The following is a 25,550-nucleotide window of genomic DNA, read 5'->3' as shown; positions in this document are numbered from 1 at the left end:
TGATGATGGAAGTTGCGGAGAATATTCTGAAAGAATAAGTACAAATAACCACTACATTACCTGCCTACATTAGGCTCTATAGAGTGAATACACAGAGCTTAGTTGAATAGTAAAAGGGTAGACCATAAATTTCTAAATCTGAGTTTAAGTAATCCCATAAATTCTCTTTCTCATCTCAGTTTCTGCATCAGTAAAAATTACTGCATAGAACACGTGAGATAATGAACATATAAGTGGTTTAGAAACATAAATATACCAAAATTGTAAAAGTTCAAATAAACAAGAATGGAAAAGTTTTAATATGATGCTTAGCTACACAACGTTAAAAATAGAGAAATTAGGAACAATCATTGCTGGTATGGGTATCAGCACTTCATACTTTACATATCTTTACATTTTCTCTTTCTGTAGTTTTTTGTACATGTTTCATCTTCTTTGCCAGACTGTAAGCAGATAAAGCACCTGACACGTTTTTAGTATTAGCTACATTGATATGTGAAGCGAGTAATTAATTTTAAAGCCCTTTGAGGATTTGTGTTTGCTTGTGTTCAAGATCTCATTTAGTTGCAAATGATTGAAGGGGGGCTGATATCACGAAAAGTTAACAGAAATAAATATAAATGAAAATAGAATAGAACCCATTTTAAAAAAGACGGAAGTAAGCCGCAGGTAACTGTTAAGTACTACTGCTGGCCTTTAGTTAATACTCTCGGGCAGCCAAAGGAAGAAGGGAATTGGCTGAATCACACAGCGTGGCATTTAATCTATCTCAAAGATGGGCATTTATATTCATCTACAGATTTCAACTGTTCCCTGGCCCCAAAGCCGCAAGATCTTTGATCACAAACATCTGAGCAAAGGCGCAGAGCAACTATGAAGGGCTCCTGAAACTATTTAACTTGGTTCCGTTGCTTTCAGAGCCAGGACCCGTAATAAGAACGGAACCACCGGCGCCTCAACAACAGAATCCTCACTTTTCTCCCCAGGGCTCCGGCCCGGGCTTGGCAAACGCAGAAACAGCCCCTGGATCCCCTGACGGCCTCTGCACGGTTCCGCGGCTCGCCCGAAGTCTCGGCTTCAGGCGGGGGCCGTGCCACTCCAGGAGGAGTGAGGCGGGGCTCGGGGCCGGGGCGGGCACAGGGCCGAAAGGGCCTCGGGGCGCTCAGGCCTCCGGGGTCGGGTGTTGGGGGAGGCAACCCGGGGCCCGGGAAACAACTGCCGAAGCGCCCCGCGGCGCCCTCTGTCACGGAAGCCCCCTCGCCCCGGCTCAGGACGAGCGGCATGGGCGGCCGAGGCCAGAGAGCCCTCCGCTTTGCGGACGACGAGGTCGGCCCTGGCCCGGGAACGAGGCGGGCCCCCGACGCTCCCCCGGCGCCCCGCGATCACCCACCTGCACCACGGTCTCCGAAGTCTCCAGCCCGGCCTCTCCGCTCCCGAGGCCTGGCTGCGATTGGCTCCCGCCACTGTCGCGCTGCCTCTTCTTCAAGTCTGAGCGCCAGCCGGTAACGCGCCGCGCCTCCGTCCCGCCCCTTGCGCCCCCGAGGCCCCGCCCCGCGCGCGGTCACGCGCTGCCGCAGAGCGCAGAGGACGCAGAGCGCAGAGCAGGGACCCGGCTTCCGAGGAGGCGGCGGCCGCGCGGGTGACGCGCAGCGAGGGCCGCAGGTGAGCCACCTCCCGCGGACGCGCGCGGCGCCCCGCCCACGTACGCGACGCCCCGCCCCCGCGCGGGAGGACGCCCGCGGCGCCCCGCCTGCGCACGCGGCGCCCCGCCCCCCGTGACACAGGTCCTGCGGACGCACGCGGCGCCCCGCCCCCCGCGCGGCGCCGGGGCAGCTAGGAGAGGCTCTGCCCGCGTCCGCGCCATCGAGCCCGGGGCTGCGGCGAGGCCTTCAGTGGATGGTTCTCCTCGCCCAGCGACTCTGCGTGCTGCCGGCGATGGAGGGCGTGCGCTGGGCCTTTCCCTGTGGCACGTGGCTGCCGAGCCGCGCCGAATGGCTGCTAGCGGTGCGATCGATCCAGCCCGAGGAGAAAGAACGCATTGGCCAGTTCGTCTTCGCCCGGGATGCTAAGGCCGCCCTGGTACCGCGAGTCTTTTGCGCTTCGGGTCGGGGAGCAGCCTTCGGGGTGGTGGGCCGCGCAGTAGAGACCCCACACGCGAGCCTCGGCGTCCGCGTGCGGCCGCCCCGGGCGACTCCGGGGTGTGCCCGGCCTAGTCTCCGCCGCCTTTGTCGTCGCCTCGTCCATAGAAAAAATCAGCCCCTCCCCCGTTGCATTTGAAAAGAGAGGTCCTGCTAAACCCTAAAATAGCTGTTCCGGAGGTCTGTCAATAGGATTTTCCTTATTTTTAAGTGTTAATCAAATTTGTTTAATTTCCTTGCTTGGGCCCATAGCAGTCTGAGCCTGTTAAATATCCCACCAGTCTCCCTGTGCACCGTGCACGTGGTAGGCCCTAAAAAATATTGACAGTATCACTTAGTTTAACCTTGCACACTATAGAACTGGAAGAGTCTAGCCTCCTTTTACCGATGAAACCGAAGCAAAGGAAGGATGCGGTCTTAGGCATATCTTGTTAACTTTTAGCTCAGAAAACACTATTTTGAATATAATCGTTTATTTTACGTATATATTTTTAGCAACGAATGGAAAGTTGGGTTTCAAAATGATGTCTATATAGCGCAGTATGGCACAGCTTCTGAGTGCCATCTCGTCAAAGACTGTCATTATCCTGAAAATGTCCCTCTGTCAAAGGACTTTTTCGTTTGAAATGTAGATTAATTGATTTTTGAAGGCACACTAGTGAATATTTTCGTGAAATTCAAAGTGTTGCAGTATTTAAAGTCAGTGTTAGAACTGAAGGAAAAAAAAACTTGAAAGATTTTGCAAAATGTTATCTACCTTATTTTCTTATGTCCTCGGGTATTTTCTGTGATTTTAGACCTTAATCGGAGAGAGAGTGGACTGGGTATATGTGAAAAAAGATAGGTTATGTCGTGCTGTTGTGGAGGCACGTGATAAGTACATGTGATCTAGAAACACTTGCACATGTGCACAAAGATGTAAGTACAACAGGATTGCCCACTGGGGAGTTTTTTTTTATATAATAGCAAACCAGAACCCCCTAAAATATCCAGTAATAGGGGGATAGTCAAGTTGTGGTACCTTGATACTATCAAATATGCTACATTTAAAAATGCACAGGCCAGTGATTATGTGCAGACATAAAATAATCCCCAACACTTAGAAATGAAAAAGTTCATAGAAGTGAAATAGTACATATAGTGGGGTTTCAAATAAATGGATGGATAGCAAATGCAAATGAGCATATATTTGGATACTTAGAGAAAAGATGAAGGATGAATACTTGTCAACATTGGTTACTTGTTGATGGGATGGAGGGAATTGCTAAAGAGGGACTTCGACTTTTCTGTCTTCATAAGCATTTCTTAAATCTTAATGCAGGATATTTAATATGTACGTAGTTTTAAAACTTTAAGGAGTATTTTAGAAACCACAAAAATAGACTTTGTATGTTATAGGCAGTTTTACTTGAATCTTTAGTATAGACAGCAATACTTACCAAGTGTTTTATTAACAGGCTGGTCGTCTGATGATAAGGAAATTAGTTGCAGAGAAATTGAATATACCTTGGAATAATATTCGTTTGCAAAGAACTGCAAAAGGAAAACCAGTTCTTGCAAAAGACTCATTAAATCCTTACCCCAATTTCAACTTTAACATCTCTCATCAAGGAGACTATGCTGTACTTGCTGCAGAATCTGAGCTACAAGTTGGAATTGATATAATGAAGACTAGTTTTCCAGGTAATGTTGCATTTTTGTAATACATGAGTTATTAAATATCTTGTCTTAGTTCTTGTGCTGTGTTTAGTTGCTCAGTTGTGTCTGACTGTTTGCAACCCCAGGGACTGTAGCCCTCAAGGCTCCTCTGTCCGTGGAATTCTCCAGGGAAGAAGACTGGAGTGGGTTCCCATGCCCTCTTCCAGGGGATCTTCCCAACCCAGGACTGGACCCAAGTTTCCTGCATTGCCGGCAGATTTTTTACCTTCTGAGCCACCAGGAGAGATCCAGGTTCTATCCCTTTATCAGGAAGATCAAACTGGTGGCCTTCCCTGGTGGCTCAGATGGTAAAGAATCCGCCTGCAATGCAGGAGACTCAGGTTCAATATCCCTGGGTCAAGAAGATCCCCTGGAGAAATGGTTACCCACCTAAGTGTTCTTGCCTGGAAAATTCTGTGGACAGAGGAGCCTCGTGGGCTACAGCCCGTGGGGTCACAAAGAGTCAAACATGACTGAGTGACTAACACTAATTAACTTGTTTAAAAAATAATAATCTCAATAGTGAGCTATGTTATAATCACTAAGCAGAGATAACATGTATTTGTATTATATCTAAATATATTTCTTTGTAGCACATTTATATACAATGAAAACAAAGAGCAAATAGTTACTAAAATATTTATATTTTGCCTTAGAAATTTGCAGTTGATGACTGTCAGAACTGCTGACATTTATTGTGTGGTTGACTAAAGTAATTTTAATAGATCATAGGCTCTCTCAACTCCTCTGTAATTTTCATCATCACTAACATTAGTGAGCAGTTACTGTGTGCCAAGACATTTTACTCAGTGCTTTATGTATATTATATGTTGAGTGGAACTTTTCAGAAGATAAGTAACAGGATAAGAAGAAAGCTGTTAAAATAAGAGAACCAACATCTTCCTGATTTCATTGTGCAATTTCTTAATCTCCACACTGCATCCACCACAGGTTATTTGCTTGTGTTTCCCTTGGACTGGAATATTTGTGATAACGTCGTGCTCACCTGCATTTCTGCACAGATAACTTATTTATTGGTTAGCTTCCACTTCAGCTTCCACTGAAGCCTTTGTGGACCTTCAAAGTAAACCAGTTTGCTTTGTTCTAGGCTCTCATAAAATATATTTCCTTCATTCCAATAATATACTTCATTTTATAGTTATTTATCAGGATGATTGTCTTTCCACTGTACTATCACATCTAGTTCGAAGTAATGCATAATAAATATTTGTTAAATGAATGAATAAGCATTCTGTGCTACAATAGTAAGGCTTCAGAATATGGCTGTGACTCTCATCTCTCCCTTATGTTGAATTTTCCCACCAGCTGGTTTTTCTCTAACCTGTTCATAACTCTATTAAAACTCTATTCTTTGTTCAGAAGGGAGCTCTACTAATTACAACAGGGGTTCTTGACCCCAAATAAGCATCATTTTTTTAACCTCCTGAAATTGTTCTCCACATTTTGTATGCACAGGTATGCTTTTCTCTAAGAGAGGATCTGGTTTTCTGCAGGGTCATAGAAGGTGTATTGTGAAAGAACCACTGCTCTAGAGGATTCAGAGTGAGCATACAAATGAGCCTATAAACTTCACAGTTTTCTGTGTTTCTTATATGAATTTTCTCTTAAAAACAGAAATTACTGGAGAGGCCATTGCTCCTTAGAATGCAGTCAGCACAATTACATAGTAATGGTTGGCTCATCAAGTTGGTATCTGCTTGGAAATTATGCCTATGAGACACAGATTTAATTACATTTGGTTTAGTGGGCAATGTTGGGTTATGGTCAATACTGGATAAACAGGTAATTACTAAAGCAAAAAATGATTCTGTTTTCTGTTAATTATATTTTGTTAGCCTTTTTTATCCACCATCTTTTTTCTTTGCCCTAATTTGTCTAATCACAGTATCCAGGCCTTTTACTGTTCAGCTGTTTCATTGCCAAAAAGCTGTTGACATATCCAGTAATGCACTGAGGAAGAGGTATTTTCCAGTTTTAATTAGTATTGTTACTCTGTCACTAATGTTGGAAAGATTAATGGATGCAGCATTATTTCTCAGGAAGTAGACACTGGTTTACTTCACTGGCAATGCATTGAATTACTCTGCTTATCAGAGTGAGGAAACTGAGCAGGAGACATTCCTAAGATTTGCTAAATGATGAAGGGTAAAACTTAGTATAGCAGCAAGGGAGGTATTGTACTTTGTTCTGAATGTTGTTATTAAGATTATCTAACTTCATTTCAAGAAGTTAAACTTTGGGGGCATCATCAGTATATTGAAAGACTTAGTTCCATTACTCCCATTTTGTCTGCAGAGCATGGTAACCCACTCTAGTATTGCCTGAAGAATCCCACGGACAGAGGAACCTGGTGGGTTACAGTCCATAGGCTTGCAAAGAGTTTGGACACAATTGAAGTGACTTAACATGCAAACATCACGTAGGAACTTGTGGAGTCTTTCCTTGTCACGTTAGACATTCCTACTAGGTGCAGATTATTTCCCACCTTCTCCCAGTTCTCTTTGTTGCTGTGACAGGGTAGGAGAGAATATATCATGGATTAAGAAGTTTCTGGGCTTCTTCCTTCTAGCCAGATGCCCACAATTAAGGACACTTGCACCTACCACTGTTTTCTCTGCCTAATGGAGAGAGGAACCTTATACAAACGTAACTGGTGTATACTTGGCACTCAGTAATTATTTGTTTAATGAATATCCAGAGAAGGAGTTATTAATATAAGATATTGGGGCTCTAGTATAGATAAATTGCCAATGCAATATAATCCTAACCCTGGGGGTGGGTGTTTTATAGGTCATCATTATAATCTGTTGCACCCAGTTGGGAAATATTGGTGGTTTTTCCTTCCTTTTCTAATAATTTTTGTCTGCCTCTAAAGGCTTTTGCAGTTAGAAGTATAAGGATAGTTTTGTGAATTGTTCAGTTTTGTACCCATACTTACAAGATACGGCAAGTTAAGGTGAAAGTGAAAAACCACCACAATATTGTAATTAGCTTCCAATTGAAATAAATTAATTAATTTAAAAAAAAGATGAAAGTTGCTCAGTTGTGTCCGACTCTTTGCAACCTGGTAGTCCATGGAATTCTCAGGCCAGAATACTGGAGTGGGTAGCCTTTCCCTTCTTTAGGGGATCTTCCCAACCCAGGGATCAAATCCAGGTCTCCTGCATTGCATGCAGATTCTTAGCAGCTGAGCTACAAGGGAAGCCCAAGAATACTGGAGTGGGTAGCCTATCCCTTCTACAGTGGATCTTCCCAACCCAGGAATCGAACTGGGGTCTCCTGTATTGCAGGCAGATTCTTTACCAACTGAACTATGAGGGAAGGCCAAGATAAGATAGATACAGTGTAAATATTATTAGAATTTGGAGAAAGACCCAAAATATTTTTCCCCATGAGTTTATACTTTGTAGTTCATGTTTTTGTTATAAACTTTTCTGGATATTAATTGGCAGGACAAAATGACTCAGTATTTTGAAATTTAATGCTAATTTAATAGCTTTGAAATTAGTGCATCATAGAACTGCTTCTCTTGAACAGTTGCTACCTAAATTAAGAACAGTAAGTATAAACTAAGTGATGGTATTGTATGATAGCTTTGGTAGTCTATTTGTTGTCTCCTTCGACCATACTAATTGGTAGCACTATTTTAGTAGCTTCTTAATTGGTTCCCCCTCTTTACTTCTGTTCTCACTCAGTACATTGTCTGTACAGAGTTAAGAGTGGTCTTTAAAAATTTCTTTAAAGCAGTTGTCTCAAACTTTTAGGTTGGTTCTTAATAAAATTCATTCCTTTTAACATGACTGTGTCGTCTTGTTGTCGCTTCTCCTTTATCTCTCCTTTTGTATTTTTATCTGTTGTCTGCTCACTGTTCTCCACACTCATCTTTTATTACCTTGAATGTAGCAAAATTTTTCCCGTTCAGGGTCGTTTAAAAAATGCTGATCCCTCTGCCTGTTGTTCTTCTCACTCTTCTTGAGTACCAGAGATCTGAAGGCTGAGAAGTAACCAATTCCAGTACCTCCTCTGAAAGGGCTTTCCTGACAATCTGCTCTTTTTTTCTGTCATGGCCTTTCTCATTTCTAATTATAACTTAGTTATTTGATTATTATCCTTCATTTCTGTTCCACTTCATTAAATAAGTTCAGGAGCCATGCAGACCTAGTACTTAGTGTGTCTAGCACGTCGAAGGTGCTTAGTAAATATTCATTGAATGAACAAATAATAAATATTCTCAATTTCACTTAAAATATTCCTTAAATTTGTTGAAAAGTTGGTTTGCAGCTACAGTAAACAGTGATGTTCATATCAGATTCTAGTTGGAGTATAAACTGCTCTCATTAGTGAGCTGTGGTTACAAACAGTTCTTCCTTCAGGTCTTCTTCCTCACCCTCCAATAATCTCCCTAGCTGCTTCTCTCCTGCATTTGCATCCCCAGCAGATTCAGTTTCCAGCTTTGTTACTGTTGCAATCTACAGTCTCCGACTTAAAATTTTTCAACTTTATGATGGTTTAAAAGCAATTCAGTAGAAGCCATACTTTTAATTTTGACATTTTCTTAGACTAGCCATACGTCGTAATTCTAGGCAGCAGTAGTGAGCCATAGGTCCCAGTCAGCTACACAGTCGCAAGGGTAAACACCCAGTACAGCCATTGTTTTTTTCACTTTCAGTGAGGTATTCAATGCATTTTATGAAGTATTCTACACTCTATTATAAAATAGGCTTTTTGTTAGATGATTTTGCCCATTTGTAGGCTAATGTAAGTGTTCTGAAAACATTTAAAGTAGGCAAAGCTAAGCTGTGACGGTCATAGCTTAGGGGTATTAAATGCCTTTTTAATCCTAAAATATTTTCAGCTTAACAGTGGATTTATCAGGATATAACTTCATCATAAATCAAAGAACTGCATTCCACTGTCATTTCTGATCTACATTTTTAAGCTGATCTACATTCTTCTGGATCTGCATTTTGAAAGATATGCTTAGTTAAAGCATTGTTTTTTTTTGGGGGGGGGGTTGGTTTTTTTTTTTAAATGGGAGATTTACAGCTGTCAAGCAGCTTAAATAAGTCACACTTCTTTTTGTGTTCTGAACTGCTACTGGAAAAGTAGGTGTTTACTGGCAGGTAGTTTTTCCCTTTTCCCAGGTTACAGAATAGGTTTTTCCCACTGTGCAGAGGAATTCAGTGGGATCACAACATAGAACTTGTATTTATTGAGCAACTTCTGTGTGTTAAATGCTAAGAATTTGCAGGTACAAAATACTGAAAAATTCTATGGAACTGGGTTAAATGAATTTAAAGTTTTGAGGAAAGAACTGATGTCTAAGAAGAGTATACAAAAGTGAGCTGGAACTTGCTTTACTATTGTTTAAACTTATACTAGGCTTGCTGCTTGGAAGAAAAGCTGTGACCAACCTAGATAGCACATTAAAAAGCAGAGACATTACTTTGTCAACAAAGGTCCGTCTAGTCAAGGCTATGGTTTTTCCAGTAGTCATGTATGGATGTGAGAGTTGGACTGTAAAGAAAGCTGAGCACCGAAGAATCGATGCTTTTGAACTGTGGTGTTGAAGAAGAGTTTTGAGAGTCCCTTGGACTGCAAGGAGATCCAGCCAGACCATCCTAAAGGAGATCTGAGTGTTCCTTGAAAGGACTGATGTCATTGAAGCTGAAACGCCAATGCTTTGGCTACTTGATGCAAAGAACTGACTGACTGGAAAAGACCCTGATGCTGGGAAAGATTGAAGGTGGGAGGAGAAGGGGACAACAGGATGATATGGTTGGATGGCATCACCGACTCAATGGACATGAGTTTGAGTAAACTCTGGGAGTTGGTGATGGACAGGGAGGCATGGTGTACTGCAGTCCATGGGGTTCCAAAGAGTCGGACACGACTGAGTGACTGAACTGAACTAAACTGAGGCGTCCTAAACAAAAAAGCATGATGTTAGTGAAAGAATAGACAGCTAGTACTGATTAGTACTTATATGTAATATTTCAATTCAGTGGTTAAAGATTATTTATTAAGTGGTACATTAATCACTAGGGTAATAGCTTGTTGGCTACTTGATTTTCTCTTCCATAAACGTATTACTATTTTCTAATCCATATATAAAAGCTCTTTATGTACTTTGGATAGTGACACTTCTTTAATATCTGTTACAACTATTTTCTTTTTTTTTTTAATTGTATTTATTTATTTATTTATTTTCAGCTGTGCTGAGTGTTTGATCCTGTGCGGGCTTTTCTTTAGTTGCAGAGAGCAGAGGCTACTCTAGCCGTGGTATGCATGCTTCTCATTGCAGTGGCTTTTCTTGTTACAGAGTGCGGGCTTCAGTAATTGCGTCACATGGGCTCAGTAGTTGTGGTGCATGGACTTAGTTGCTCCTCAGCACGTGGGATCTTTCTAGATCAGGGATTCAACTTGTGTCTCCTGCATTGGCAGGCAGATTCTTTACCACTGAGTCACAAGTGAAGCCCTTACAAATATTTTTCCACTATATTATTTGTTTATCTTGAATTGGTTTTTTTGTTTTTGTTTTTTTTTAATGTATAAATTTTATTTATCTTTTTTTAATTAATATATCTAACATTTCCTTGATAAATACTGAACTCTGTCTTATTTGAAAAAAATAAATTGGTAAAAGATTTACTCCAACAATAGGTTGTAGAGTCTCTTAGTTTTTGTTTTAAAATTGTACCTTCTTTTTTACCTTTAAATCTTTAATTCCTCTAGAATTTGTGTGTATATATTTTACATCGTATGGCACAAAAGTTTTAGCACCATCAGCGTGGGATAGATTAGGAATAAACATCTAAAGTGCCTGGAAGTATTAAGTACTTTATAAGTAAATGTTAGCCTAAGGTGATTGTGATAGTTGTTACATATGTAGAATGGTGTTTCTGAAATAGTGATCAGGATGTTACAATCAGCCAGGATGCCTGTGCAGGTTCCTTGAAACCATCTCAGACTTCTCAAACTAGAATTTAGATGCAGCCAGTGATTCTATACTCAAAACAGTTTCTAGTGATTGTTAGACATACTAGTGTTTGGGAAACACTATTAGATTGTAAGTTGTCAACTTTTTCTGATAAGATTATCTGAAAGCCATTAGATCCTTATTTCACGATATACAACAAAGTTAATTAGAATTGGGTTTTAACAAAGGTTACTAGAACACAATAGAATTGTATATTTGGCCAGACTTCTGAAAGAAGCATACCTTTTAAACTTAGAAAGGTAAGAAGAACCCACAAAGTTAGCAGATGTCATTGATTTCATGTTAAGTCTCTTCTCTGTCACAAACAAGGGCAAATAAGACACAAAGAGGTAAATATGGTTAATATTTAAAGTACTTTGTAAGTATTGCTAGAAAAGTCCCTTAAAACTTAACCTAATGAATGGACTAAGGACTTGATAAAACATTTCACAAAAGAGGAGTGATATGTATATATAACAATTACTGCAGCAGTCTTAAAGCTAATATTTATTAAGTACTTACTAGCTCCAGACCAGAGAAGGCAATGGCACCCCACTCCAGTACTCTTGCCTGGAGAATCCCAGGGATGGGGGAGCCTGGTGGGCTGCCATCTGTGGGGTCTCACAGAGTCGGACACGACTTAGCAGCAGCAGCAGCTCCAGGCCCAGACCATTTATATGTTTCTTTCTTGAACTACCCAACTCTTTTCTCCCTATCTTACAGCCATAGAAAAGTTAACAGTAAAGAAGTGATACCAAGCAGAATGGCTATCATCAAAAATAAATGCTGAGGACTTCCCTGGTGGCCCAGAGGTTAAGACTCTGAAGTAAAAATTTAATAAATAAATACTGGGGAAGGGAGCCGTCCTACACTGTTGGTGGGACCTAGAGAATGTCAATACTGAGAGAAGTCAGTCAGGTAAAGAAGGAGAAATATTGTATGATATCCCACATGTGGAATCTAAAATGATACAAAGGAACTTAACTTACAAAATAGAAAGAGACTCATAGACTTAGAGAATGAATTCATGGCTGCCAGGGGAAAGAGGTAGTTAGGGAGTTGAGAATGGACATGTACACACTGCTGTATTTAAAATTGATAACTAGCAAGGACCTACTGTGTAGCACATGGAACTCTGCTCAATGTGTGGTAGACTGGATGGGAGGAGTTCAGGGGAGAGTGGCTATGTGTATGGCTGAGTCCCTTCGCTCTTCACTTGAAACTGTCACAACATTGTTAATTACCTATACCCCAATACAAAATAAAAAGTTAAGTGATAGAGCCAAGATTTGAACATTTGACTCCAGTGGCATAACACTAAAGCTGAGTATGTGAATGTGTCAGTATATATAAATTGTTTGCATTTATGTATTAGTTTCCTAGGGCTCCTTTTCCCCTGTATTCTCATTTGTGTGTCTATATGTTTCTCCTTAAAGGACACCAGTCCTCCAAGACGACGTCATCTTAACTTGATTACATCTGCAAAGACTGTTTCCAATAAGGTCACATTTTTAGTCTGGGCATGAGTTTTAGGACAACTAGACCCTCACAGTTCAAACCCGCCTTATTCATGGCTCAACTATATAAATTATTTTTTTAGTTGTGACCTTGATTAATTGATCATTGCAGAACACTTAGTTAATATCTAGTGCTGCTTTCCCTAGAGATTAAGCTGTAAGTTGGGGGAATCCTGTTTTTCTCAACCTGGTTAGTGATTCATTCTATAGAAGTTTTTCAGTTATTTTACCTTTATGTATGTACTTTATGTACTTAAGTTCTTACCTGTCTATTAAATCGAAGATTGTAATAGACATGAATTGTGTTGGTATTACTTAGAGGCTTTGCCAAGTTATGTAACTAATGATTGTGTCATTTTCAGCTAGTTTGAGGGTGTTGTATTCTGATATTTCCTACTGATATTTTAAATTCCAATATGGAAGATAAACTGAGTCCTTAATAGAGTACTCATCCAGTGCGTGTGTATTTTCCCCTTAAGTCACAGTGTGGCACTGTGGTTCTTTGGCTGAACATTTACAAAGCCATTTTCTGTTGCTGTCAGTCTATTTTTTTGTGGCATATGGTGCTGTCAAAAGTATATGAAAATAGTCATAGCAGATATTTTTTTTAGTGTGCATGATCAGTTATTACTTTTTTCAGTGATTGTGCTAGATTGCTTTTTTATGTTAAATGAGTGTTTTTACTAGCATGACTAAATTTTTTCCCTGATTGCCCCATCATATTTAGGTAAAAATCATAGGACTTCTTGAAGATTATGAAATTACAGCTTAAAGAAACCAACGAACATAATGACACTATAGATGAGAACAGGCATATCTGTTAAAAATTTTAGGTTTTTTTGGATAGTATTCTGTTAAAGCTGCAGTTCCATTCAAAATGGGGTTCCCTTGTGGCTCAGCTGGTGAAGAATCCGCCTGCAGTGCAGGAGACATGGGTTCAATCCCTGGGTTGGGAAGATCCCCTGGAGAAGGGAACAGCTACCCACTCCAGTATTATGGCCTAGAGAATTTCATGAACTGTATAGTCCATGGGGTCACAAGGAGTCTGACACCACTGAATGACTTTCCCTTCCACTCAAAATATAAAATAGTGTCTTCCAAATTCAAGGTAGCTGTTCATTCCGTTGTTATTATTTATCCTATTTGTAACAGAATCTATTCAAAAGAAAACAGTTTATGATTTGTGTGTGTTTAGTGCTCCTAGTGTTTAAAATCTGCAGATTTTCTTCTGTCACTTTTGAAAAAACAAGCCTACCATCTTTACTTTCTTTAGTGTTTTACTTGTCAAGCCAGGATATACTAGTGATGCTTGCATTAACAAGACAGTCTTTATTAAGGGGCTTAAGAAATAAACACCAGACTATCAAAGAGTGTTCATAGCCCCAAAAGGGTTAGAATCCTCCCAGGACTCCTAAGATCCCAGGTTAATATTTCAGTGCTTTTGCATGAAATGACTTTGCAGCTTTGCAGAGCTATTTTAGGAAGTAATAGGTCTCTGTGTGTGTGTGTGTGTGTGTGTGTGTGTGTGTAATCTACCTTTTTAAAATTTTTATGGTCTTAATGGAATTTGTTACAATACTGCTTCTGTTTTGACTTTCTGGCCGTGAGGCATGTGGAATCTTAGCTCCCTGACCAGGAATGGAACCTGCACCCCTTGCATTGGAAGGCAAAGTTCTAACCACTGGACCACCAGGAAAGTCCTAGAAATGATAGCCTGATAACATTAATATGAATACAAATAATAAACATTAGTTGATTCATAAAAATGGATTGTAAAGTTTTCATTCTTGAGAACAGTAGAGGACTAAGGAGTAGATAGATAAATCAAATGAGTCTGATGAACTTGAAAATAATTGAGGATCTTTGCCTTGAACTAAAGGACCACATATCATTGGAGAGTCATTAGAAATATTTCCTATGTAAACGAGAGGAGGCTGCTGCTACTGCTGCTGCTAAGTCACTTCAGTCGTGTCCGACTCTGCGACCCCATCCCTGGGATTCTCCAGGCAAGAACACTGGAGTGGGTTGCCATTTCCTTCTCCAATGCATGAAAGTGAAAAGTGAAAGTGAAGTTGCTCAGTCGTGTCCGACTCTAGCGACCCCATGGACTGCAGCCTACCAGGCTCCTCCGTCCATGGGATTTTCTAGGCAAAAGTACTGGAGTGGGGGATGGTGGGGGAATTATGGGCAATTCTGTGGAAGAGCTGGTTTTTAATATTTTCTACCCTTGAGATAACCATGGAAAAGATACTTTTGGAGTGGATGATATAGTTTGCATTCTAACTGTTGAATTCTCATGGGGTTAGGGATTAAATGCCGTAAAGCATGAAGTAGGGGGATTTGACATCTTTTTTCTTCCAGACGTGCTATAGTTCCAGCCAGTTGGGAATGTCAGATTTTGAAGTTAAGTATTTTGGGAATGGAAGTTCAGGAGTAGACAAATTATGTTAATAGAACCTGCAGAAGGACTATTTCAAGAGGTTTGCTGGAAGTAATGGAATCATGAAATAAGGATATAGGGCAGTAGAGCATTTAATTTACCAGGTAATAGTTAACATACATTTATTCATATAGTAAACATTTATGATTTACCTACCTTGTTGCTGGGCTTCCCTGGTGGCTCAGATGGAAACAAATCTGCCTGGAATGCAGGAGACCTGGCTTTTGATCCCTGGGGGATCAAAATGGGAAAATGCCCTAGAGGAGGGCATGGCAACCCACTCCAATATTCTTGCCTGGAGAATCACATGGACAGAAGAGCCTGGCGAGCTACAGTCCATGGGATCACAAAGAGTCAGACACGACTAAAGTGACTTAGCACACATGCACCTTGTTGCCAGATTTTTCTGATAGACTACTTAGGCTGTAGTTCTGTGAGAGCAAGAACCATGGCCAATTTGTTTTTAACTATTAGTTCAGTTCATAATGGTATAATATTTGTACACATTCTGCATAATTGTAGAATAAATGGATGATGATAGAAGGTTCCTGTTTAGTAGTAAAGATAAACATATAATATTTTGAAAAATGTAATATGAAAAGCATACTGTATATTATAATTTGTAATATATAAACTACAAATTTAGCTCATAATTGTGGGAATCAGATTCTTCGAGTTCTATTGATTTTTTGGATGCTGTGTAATATTTTATTGTCTGTGTAACAGTATTTTTTTTTTTTTTAATGAGCCAATAGAACAGAAGTCAAAATCTATTTTTATTTGGAAAAATCATATTAGAATACATGTTTAAAAACAGTTATTGTGAAGGAAATAAGTGTATACTTTCCAGTTATGTTATTCACTTAAAAGAACATTTCTTAGCTTTCTACCAATTCCCCCAAAATTATAAAGAAATTGTTTCTGATTTTCCTGTTAAATAGCAAAGTAAAATTCTAAACCTAAGTCACCCTTCTATTTCTGGACTAACCCACGCTTGTCTTGCATGTTATCCTTTTAATTCTCAACTAGCTTTGATTTGCTGATACTTTGTTTAGCAAAATTGTGACTGTATTCGAAAGTAACATTGGACTATTGTTTCCTTTTGTGTGCTATCTTTAACAGTTGGGTAATTCTCTATTTCCTCAATTGACAGGTCGTGGTTCAATTCCAGAATTTTTTCATATTATGAAAAGAAAGTTTACCGACAAAGAATGGGAAACAATCAGAAGCTTTAAGGATGAATGGACTCAGCTGGATATGTTTTATAGGAATTGGGTATAATTTCTTTCTAGTTTTGAGAGTAAACCCCTGTGTTGTTAAAAGCAGGAGCAAAAGTCCATTGGTAACCCTGTATTTTGTAGTGTTCAAAGTACATAAGTCACTACTTGGGAACTTCATGATTTTTATGTATACATTATTATATTATAATGACATTTAAGAAAATTTAACATATGTTTAATACTCAATTAGAAGATCCTTACTCTTAAAGCTAAAATAAGACATTTTATTTATCATTATTAATAAAGTTTAATGGTTTCTGTCTTAAAGAATCTCATACATATTAGAACTTAATTAAAAAATTTAATTAAAAAACATTTGCATAATATTTATTATGTACCAGAAGACATTACTGTAAGCCTTTCTTAAGTTAGTTAGTTGTTATAACCCCATGAAGAAGGTACTATTATTATTGCATGTTACACATGGGGTAATGGAGGCACGGGGAGCCCAAATGGTATATCTTCAACTTTCATAGCTGGCTGGCCTCTGTGCTAGTATAAAGGTGAAAATAAGTAGCTTATAGTTGTAATGTAGTAGAGAATTAAAAATCCATATGTTTTGAGGGTTGAAGATTTTATGAACAATTTTATCTCCTAAAGCTCTAAGAGAAAATGTCTGTCTGTATCTTAGGCACTGAAAGAAAGCTTCATAAAAGCAATAGGTGTTGGATTAGGATTTGAATTGCAACGGCTTGAATTCGATATATCCCCGTTAAACCTGGATATAGGCCAAGTTTATAAAGAAACACGTTTATTTTTGGATGGAGAAGAAGAAAAAGAATGGGCATTTGAGGTAAGAAATTTATCAGAATTGCTATAAGAATTTTCTTATTTTGTGCATGTGAGTATAAGCTCAGCTTGGGGAGGCTAGTCATTGAAACTTGACACATTCAGAATCCAGTCTGGGTGCTCTGAAGGTGAAGTCAGAGATACTGGGAGCACGTGTAACGTTTAAGCTGATGCGTGAAAGATAAATCATAGTACATAAAGTAAAAGAGAAGGGACAAGGAGCCCCTGTAATAGAACCACTAAAGGCCGCCATTCTGTCACTGTGCTGAGGTGAAGGGGTGGAGAGAGATGCTTATTCGTCGGTTAATATTTTGGTCTCTTACTTATTTGCTTTCTGTCACTAGCAGTTCCTGGTTGCTAATGAGAGAAATCTTAACAAACTCATTTTAGCCAGAAAGACATTATGATAGGTTATTAGGGTGATTCATATAACCAAATTGCAGAATTGGCTAGAATTAGAGACTGGAAAACTCAGAACTCTTTTTATCGTTTCTCTTTTGCCTTCCTGGCTTAAGTTTTCTCCCACCCACATTTCTCATTCTATACACCAGCTTTCTTAACCTTATCTAGTTAAGGTTCCTTATGTGGCAGGAAGCATGACTTTCTACCACTCGTACGTGTAACAATTTACAGTTTAAAAACCCGCAGAGATTGGTGAACTCATTGGTTGAATTCGTAAAAGCTCTGGAAAAAAGATTCCATGGCTTAAGTTGGATGTTAGTTGCCTTTCTCTTGACCAGACGTAGCCAAGGAAGTGTGTTACAACTGGTATCAAGTGTTCACAGCCCAGCCAAATGGTCTGTACTATAATGTGGTAGTTCTTGCAGTCATCCCCTGAATTGTGTGCACAGAACGTCAGTATCCAGAATAAAGAATTCATGATGAGTAGGTAAAATAGGAGATGTTCGTTCATTTTCTCAAGGGAATTTAACAAGTTGTAAATAGAGAATTGTAAGATCAGAATCATATTTTAAGACCACATTCTCTGTATGATGATATCTGGAGTTTAAGGAAGTGAGGTGTCAAAGAAGTTATCAATTCTGTGACTTAGAGGACTGTCTGTTGAAATACTGAATATTAGAAAACAAGTGGGATTTAAGTGTGAGATACCATAGAAACATCTAAGTGAAGGTTTTGAGCAGGCGAATAGAGTGAAAGACTGGGCTAAAGGAAAAAAGGTGATCATTAACATGTGAGTGGTAGCTGAAACCATGGGATTTACAGTTGCAGCAGTGAGAGTACCTAAATTAGAATTTAGAAGGACCTAGTACAGTCCTGAGAATGCTATTTAAAGGTGGGATGGAGAGGAGACTGAGGAAGAATAACCAAAATGTAAATTAAGAAAGTAGAGGCTTCCTTGGTGATCCAGTGGTTGAGAATTCACCCTGCAGTGCAGGGGACACAGGTTCAATCTCTGGCCAGAGATCTAAGATCCCACGATCTGTGGAGCAGCTAAGCCTGAGTGCCACAACCGCTGAGCCCCCTTGAGCTCTGGAGCTGGCGCCTCGACAGAAGAACCCACACAACGCAAGGAAGATCTCATATGCTGCAGTGAAGATCCCATGCAGCCAAAAAATATATATAAATATTTTTAATGACAGAAAGTAGTCTTAGGTGATCCAAAGGCAGAAAGTTAGCAAAATTGCTAACATACCAAGATAGGGATTCTGTCAGTTAAAGAGTAAATTATATTTAGCATACTGTGTTTTTTAATACAATTAAAATTTTTTTTCTCATTTTGAAAGGGGCAGATGTCAGCCGTTTCATTCATGGAGAGTCCTTTATTCTTAATGGTGCCAGATGAAATAGACCTAGTAGCAGGGTAAGGAGGAAAGAATCAGTGATTGGGCCAGCTGTGCTTCAACTTTTTAGGTGACAAAGATGTCTGAGTTCCTGTGGGCCTGTGAGATGCTGTGGAAAAAGGGCCAGAAGTATCTTGAAAAGATGCCTAAGAGGATTTCCAAAAGAAAGAGGCACTGGGCATTCTACTGTTTATTAATTGCTAAGGGTAGGATATACAAGAAGTCAGCTCTTAAATGCACTGTTAGGCGCAAGCAGTGGTATAGGGCAGAGGAACAGGTAGTGTTTCTCTGAAAATCCCTCAGATGCCCGCTAAGCTAGCCTTTGGATACTTAATGTGACCCAGGGTTCTAAAAAGTGGATTGCAACAGTGTTGATCATTACTTTGCCTGTTCTCCATCACTTTCCTCTCTGCCACCTGCCTGAAGGAAACCAGAGGAAGAGGAAGGTGAGGCCAGGAAGAATGTGTCTTAAGAATTAAAATAGGATTTTTTTTTAAGCTGAAAGTGACTGAGGAGCTACCAGGTTTGCCTCAGAGCTTGTCCAGGAACTGGGAATGGAGATCCATCAGGGCACATTTGAAAACATCTATGGAAGAAAAATTCTTTATTGAATTGAATGTACTTGAGCATTTTGTCTATTCAGTGTACCAGTTAGGAAAAGATACAAATAATTGTTAGATACATATATTTAAGTGTGGGCTATTTATTATACTGTAAACAGGCCTGGGAAGAGAGAGTGACCTTAACAGAATGAGTCTGGTGGTATGGACAGCCAGAAGCCAGGGTTTGAGGGGAGAATGATGAGCCTGGAGTCAGGGGAGGCATGCCTAGAGTCAAGGAACACAGATGGGAATTCCTGTTGGCATCTCTGAATCCCCACACGAGATAAAGAACAAGCCTTTAGGCGTGCAGCGGAGGGATGGCTGTGATCACAGTGGACACCTGCGGTGTAAGTGGTCTTCACTGGCCTTTCCTCCCTGTCTGCCCTCTTTTCATCCACTGAATTCACCCACACTGGATACTTAATATGACCCAGGGTTCTAAAAGCTGCATTACAACAGTGTTATCATAGTGAATGAGGGAGCACCTGGAGTCAGGAAGAGAGATGTATCTCATGGAATTTCCCAGGGTGCGCTAGTTGTCAGGAACCCGCCTACCAATGCAGGTAGACTGAAGAGACATGGATTTGATCCCTTCAGTCAGAAGGATCCCCTGGAGGAGGGCATGGCAACCCACTGCAGTATTCTTGCCTGGAGAATCCTATGGACACAGGAACCTGGCAGGCTGCAGTCCGTAGGGTTGCACAGAGTCAGATACAACCCAGGCAACTTAGTAGGCACACATGTATCTAACACCTGGAAAAATAATACTCTAGAAGTATGAATTCTTATGCCAAGAGGAATCTTGTGTTTTCATAGGCTCTCAGTTTTCATAACCAGTTCCTATTTGGAAAATTAAATTTACCATCATTATTTAAAATGATGAGATTAGATGAAACAAATTCTTTGCTTTACTTTTGAAAGGAGACGTTTTAAACAGTAGAAAGAATAACATTTTATGACAGATTTTATTCAGCACTTTATCGTTGGGAAAGCATTGTAAAACTTGAATGTTTTAAATTAAACTTTGTATTTTATCTTACAAACAAATTATACTAAGAAAATGACATACAATTTAACTGAAGCAGATTAATCTTTGTAGTCTAATGCAAAACTACCTCTTGAAAAAATAAAATATTGTTTCTTTGGGTTTGTTGGCGATTTAAGGAAATTTTTGCTAGTAAGCTTAGAAAAAATTTTAAAATTTAGGAAGTCTTAAAGTTAAGTCTTAAGTTCCGTAGTATTGAATGTATGGCCTTAACTTTAGCTAGCTACCTTGCCAGTTTCATTTCCTTTTTCAACTAATAATATAGACATACTAGGCAGAAGGGATTTAGGGTAAAGTTAATTGCATAGAACTTTTATTCTGGTGAGACATCAAATATTAATGTTTGATAACTGGAATCATTGTCAAATAACTTCTTTAGTTTTGCGGTGTTAAATTTCATATTTATGTGATGTTGATGAGGGGTGAATAGATATGGTGAATCTTTATTTTGAAGTCAGTCTCATTGAATTTTGGCTCATTATGAAGTAAATAGACAAATTGAGCAGGGTACCTTGGCATTTTAGAGGACAGACTGAATGAAAAGGGTCTGCTGCCCTTGGTTAACACTGATATTCCACCTTAGATACAGACACCACAAAACTGCTGATCTAAGTAGTTTTCCAAAAGTAACTATAGCCAAAACACCTCTGTGTTACAGTGTTTGTATTAGCAATATATTCAGTGTAAAGAATGGGAGGACCATGTTCAAAAAGAATAGTTCTGTTTATAATGTTAATAACAAACTTTAGCCTATTAAATCTTTCTCATACTTCGTTATTTTTTTCCTCTTGAACTATTTTCCTAAATTTATCTCTTTTGAATTTCTTTTGTTTTTTTACAAATTTGGATATCTTAAGGTGCGAAGATACACAGGAGGATAAAGGATGAAAAGTCTCTAACATTATTTCTGATTGTAGTTTCCTATTTCAACTGATTTCTTATGGAGTGCTGCCTTAGTAAAGTGGCTTCTCAGTGAAATTTTGTTTAGTTGTTCATACTTTTCTCTAGTAACTGCCTCAGTGTCTATTTTAAAGCCCCCTCTCCATTTGTCTCACACATAAGGGAAAATAGGAAATTGAGTTTTACCTATGAGTTTCCACATGATTTTCCTTAAGCTGTAATACGTAGTTAACTAAATGCTTATAAACCAATGTTGCAGACTGGTTTTTTTTTTAATCACTTTAAGCATGTACAAAATAAAAATCACCAATGAGGGCGGATGGCTCTCTAGACATGCCTCTAGGTATGATGCTTTATCTATATGGTATTCCTATTAAGAGTCTATAATTAAATAATCATTAAGAGCCATCAGACAAAAAATAAGCAGGGTTTATTAATAAAAAAGTGGGGGGTGGAGCTTGTATCTTAAAATATTAGTGTCATAAAAGACAAAACATTTAGCAAGACATGGCAACCGAATGCAATACTTGACCACAAAACTGGTTCCTATACTGAAGGTGGGGAAATGGTATAAAGGACATTATTGTATTCTTCACAGAATCTGGAATACAGAGAGTAGATTTAAGTATTATTTCAATGTTAAATTTATTGAAGTTATTAACTACTGTGGGTATGTGAGAGTGTCCCTATTAGAAAATACATTGCAATATTTCAGTGTAAAGGGCCAAAATGTATGTGACTTTACCTTAAACTATTCAGGGGAAGTGTGTATGTGTGTGTGTGTGTGTGTGTGTGTGTGTGTGTGTGTATGGTGGTGGGTTGTGAGATTTTTTTTAGATGAAAATAGAACTGTATCTAAATTTCTATACTTAGTATTCTCTGTTTGCTGCTGCTGCTAAGTTGCTTCAGTCGTGTCCGACTCTGTGCGACCCCATAGAAGGAAGCCCACCAGGCTCTCCTGTCCCTGGGATTCTCCAGTCAAGAACACTGGAGTGGGTTGCCATTTTCTTCTCCAATGCATGAAAGTGAAAAGTGAAAGTGAAGTCGCTCAGTCGTGTCCGACTCTTAGTGACCCCATGGACTGCAGCCTACCAGGCTCCTCCATCCATGGGATTTTCCAGGCAAGCGTACTGGAGTGGGTTGCCATTGCCTTCTCTGATTCTCTGTTTACTTATTTTTTATTTTTCAGGAAAGCAAAATAGATGAGCACCATTTTGTTGCAGTAGCTCTTAGGAAACCCAATGGATCTAGACATCAGAGTGTAAGATTTCTCTGTTTGCTTTTTTTTTTTCCCTAAAAAACATGTATTAAAGTTGAATTTGTTATTGATGGAAATAATCATTTGTTTTATATCAGGTAGAGGTTTTAGCTTTTTGTTTTTTTTAATGATAGACTTTAGAAGTGTTCATTATCTAATCTTTAAGATCATTTGGGATTTCACAGAAATGTTTTTAAAATATGTTACCTGCTACTTTGCATTCAAATACACTTAAATATTACAAAGAAAAAATTTTGGTAGTACTGTTCCAATATTCATATTTTCAATAGAAATTCAAGATAATTACTATCTTGGTCATCTTAACAGTGGTTTATTTCCTGGTGAAGTGGGGCTGTCATGAATATAAGAAAAGTTATGACTAACCTAGACAGCATATTAAAAAGCAGAGACATTACTTTGCCAACAAAGGTCCGTCTAGTCAAAGCTATGGTTTTTCCAGTAGTCATGTATAGATGTGAGAGTTGAACCATAAAGAAAGCCGAGTGCCAAATAATTGATGTTTTTGAACTGTGGTGTTGGAGAAGAGTTTTGAGAGTCCCCTGGACTGCAAGGAGATCCAACCAGTCCATCCTAAAGGAAATCAGTCCTGAATATTCATTGGAAGGACTGATGCTGAAGTTGAAACTCCAATACTTTGGCCATCTGATGCAAAGAACGGACTCATTGGAAAAGACCCTGATGCTGGGGGAGATTGAAGGTGGGAGGAGAAGGGGACAACAGAGGATGAGATGGTTGGATGGCATCACCAACTCAATGGACATGAGTTTGAGTAAACTCTGGGAGTTGATGATGGACAGGGAGGCATGGTATACTGCTGTCCATGGGGTCACAAAGAGTCGGACAGGACTGAGCGACTGAACTGAACTGAATATAATAGTACTAAGTTGAGGGGTAGTGAATAATGGGATTATCTGTCAAATTGATCTCCTTCCCCTTTTTGTAGTGCTCTCCTAAATTATTCCCAAAGTGTCAAACGTGTGAGAGACCTTATGATATATTCTAGCATAACATCAATTCTTCCAATTAAAATCTGTTTTTACTTTCTTTTCCTATTAATTGGTAAGTTGGGAAATTTTTTAAAAGAGAAACCTTAGGGTCTTGACTCTCAGTCTACATAACAGTTGTGATTCTATAGAAGTATTTATTTAAGGAATACTGATAATGTTACAATAATTGAAATTAAATGCATATGATTATTTTAGGGAATCTGCATAAGGGAATGTAGTGTGATCAGTATATTTTCATCATTACTTCTAGGATAAAAGCTCAATACAGATCATGCCTTGGATAGATTAAAAAAGAGTAAAATTCTTCATAAATTATTTTATTTTAAAAGGGACGACAAGTTAAAATTGACTCCTTTTATCTGAAGATGTTCTGAAACAGGTTAGCTGTCCTTGTATGCTGAAGTCTCAGCATTGCCCTTTCTGCAAATACCTTATGATTCCATAGAGCTTTATATTTTTTGTAACATTTGCAGATGGCAGTACGGTATTGCCATGAAGAGAGTCTATTTGGGCAGCAGTATCATAGTGAGAAAAGGGCAAGGGTTCCAGGTCCAGGTCTACCATTTAAGCTATGTTGTACACTTGTATACATTGAATGATCTTACTGAGCCTCAGTTTCCCCATCTATAGAATTGAGGTAACATAACCATATCAACATAGTAATGAGAATTAAATCATAGGAAACATACTGACCCTGTAAAAGCACTGCAGAAGACCCAAGTACTGTCTTTACTAGAATGTATAGAATGTTAAAGACAGTCCACACTGGGCTGAGTTTATGAACAAGGGGTGTATCACAGAGTGTAAGATATAATTTCGATTTAGTGTTGAATGAATCACTTACTAATGAAGTGCTACATCTCTTAAGTAGTTACAGGAATTTTATTAGATGCACCCTCTAGAGTATTTCTCAGAAGTTTACCTGGTGGTCTCTCCCTGTCAGAATAACCCACTTGTTTGTTAAAGTTATCTATTTGGGGATCCTTTTCTACTGAATCAGAATTGTTGGACGTATGGTTCAGTAAATCTACATTTTAAACAAATAACCACAGGCAATTGTTATCTACAAAAAGTTTAAGAATCAGATTATTTCATATTATTCTTGTTTATATTGACAGCACTAATATAAGAAATAGAAACAATTATCTAAAATCCCACTGTGTTATTTAATGTTATTGAAGTGTAACTTAATGTTACTGAAATGTGATTACTGATTTCTTATTGTCCGAATTATAAAATTGACCATAAGATTAATACGCATTATAATTTTGAGGTAATCTAAGGGTTTTTTTTTTCCCCCTTTTAGGTTACATCTCAGGATGATTCTAAAGCAACCCAGAGGCAGTTTACTGTTCTCACCTTTAATGATTTAATATCATCTGCAGTTCCTATGACCCCTGAAGATCCTTCATTTTGGGACTGTTTTTGCTTTACAGAAGAGATTTCAATAAGAAATGGTACAAAGTCATGATATGATTTTCTGAGTAACAAAGGGAAGTGAAAACTGTAGTCTTCTGTATTCACTAAAAAATAAATGCCTGAGAGTATCAAATTTTGTTTCACAAAACATTTTTAAAAAGAAGAAACAACTTTTCCTATTAAAAAAGCAGACTTCCAGATCAAGATAGGTGACTAGAATACGTTTGCCTCTTCTTCCTCCCCAAAATCACATTGGATTTGATAAAAAATAAAAATAGAAATTGATGGTAGAGTCTTAAAGTGATAAAACGGAATACACAAAATAGAGAATGTTCAAATTCCTATTTTTCAGAGATAACTATTTTAGAGGTACCTATCCTTAAAACATGGAGTATCTTCCCAGATCTTTTTCTTGGTGAATGATTCCCTATTAATATACGTACTCTTTTTTTTTTAATAGAACATAAATATATTTAATTTTTCTCTTGACTCTACATCTGAGGTCCATAACTATACTGGTGTAGCATAACTTTTAGTGCTGCTTAAGTATTCTGTTTTCCAGCTACTATCAAGAAGCAATTGACCATAGGTATTACGGTTCAACTGAATTGGCTTAGTAACCAAGGACATTTAT

At 38.8% G+C, this 25,550-nt stretch overlaps 2 protein-coding genes across 7 annotated transcripts in view; one reads left to right on the top strand and one right to left on the bottom strand.

The window, feature by feature from the left end:
* The window catches only part of KBTBD3 (kelch repeat and BTB domain containing 3), a 77,418-nt gene extending 75,888 nt beyond the window's left edge, over window positions 1-1,530 (bottom strand). The window contains exon 1 of one of the 4 annotated variants that reach the window (XM_055547443.1): window positions 1,391-1,530. The gene's annotated coding sequence lies outside the window, so the exon portion shown is untranslated. The remainder of the gene's footprint in view (window positions 1-1,390) is intronic. The other 3 variants (XM_055547444.1, XM_055547445.1, XM_055547446.1) reach the window with 3 other exon arrangements.
* A 240-nt stretch (window positions 1,531-1,770) lies between these two features.
* On the top strand, window positions 1,771-25,049 carry AASDHPPT (aminoadipate-semialdehyde dehydrogenase-phosphopantetheinyl transferase). 3 transcript variants are annotated; one of them, XM_055547448.1, is made up of 6 exons: window positions 1,773-2,079; window positions 3,596-3,821; window positions 15,947-16,068; window positions 16,705-16,866; window positions 22,401-22,472; window positions 24,804-25,049. In XM_055547448.1, exons 1-6 carry the CDS (start codon window positions 1,897-1,899, stop codon window positions 24,966-24,968), a joined length of 930 nt encoding a protein of 309 aa, XP_055403423.1. In that variant the 5' UTR covers window positions 1,773-1,896; the 3' UTR covers window positions 24,969-25,049. The 3 variants fall into 3 exon arrangements, with proteins under 3 accessions (XP_055403424.1, XP_055403425.1, XP_055403423.1); XM_055547449.1 differs by lacking the exon at window positions 22,401-22,472 and having other exon boundaries at window positions 1,771-2,079; XM_055547450.1 differs by lacking the exons at window positions 22,401-22,472; window positions 24,804-25,049 and adding an exon at window positions 18,608-18,703 and having other exon boundaries at window positions 1,771-2,079.
* Window positions 25,050-25,550: the final 501 nt, after the last annotated feature.

The sequence above is a fragment of the Bubalus kerabau genome, chromosome 15 (assembly GCF_029407905.1).
Source record: "Bubalus kerabau isolate K-KA32 ecotype Philippines breed swamp buffalo chromosome 15, PCC_UOA_SB_1v2, whole genome shotgun sequence".
Classification (NCBI taxonomy): domain Eukaryota; kingdom Metazoa; phylum Chordata; class Mammalia; order Artiodactyla; family Bovidae; genus Bubalus; species Bubalus kerabau.
This window is presented reverse-complemented; position numbering and strand designations above follow the sequence as displayed.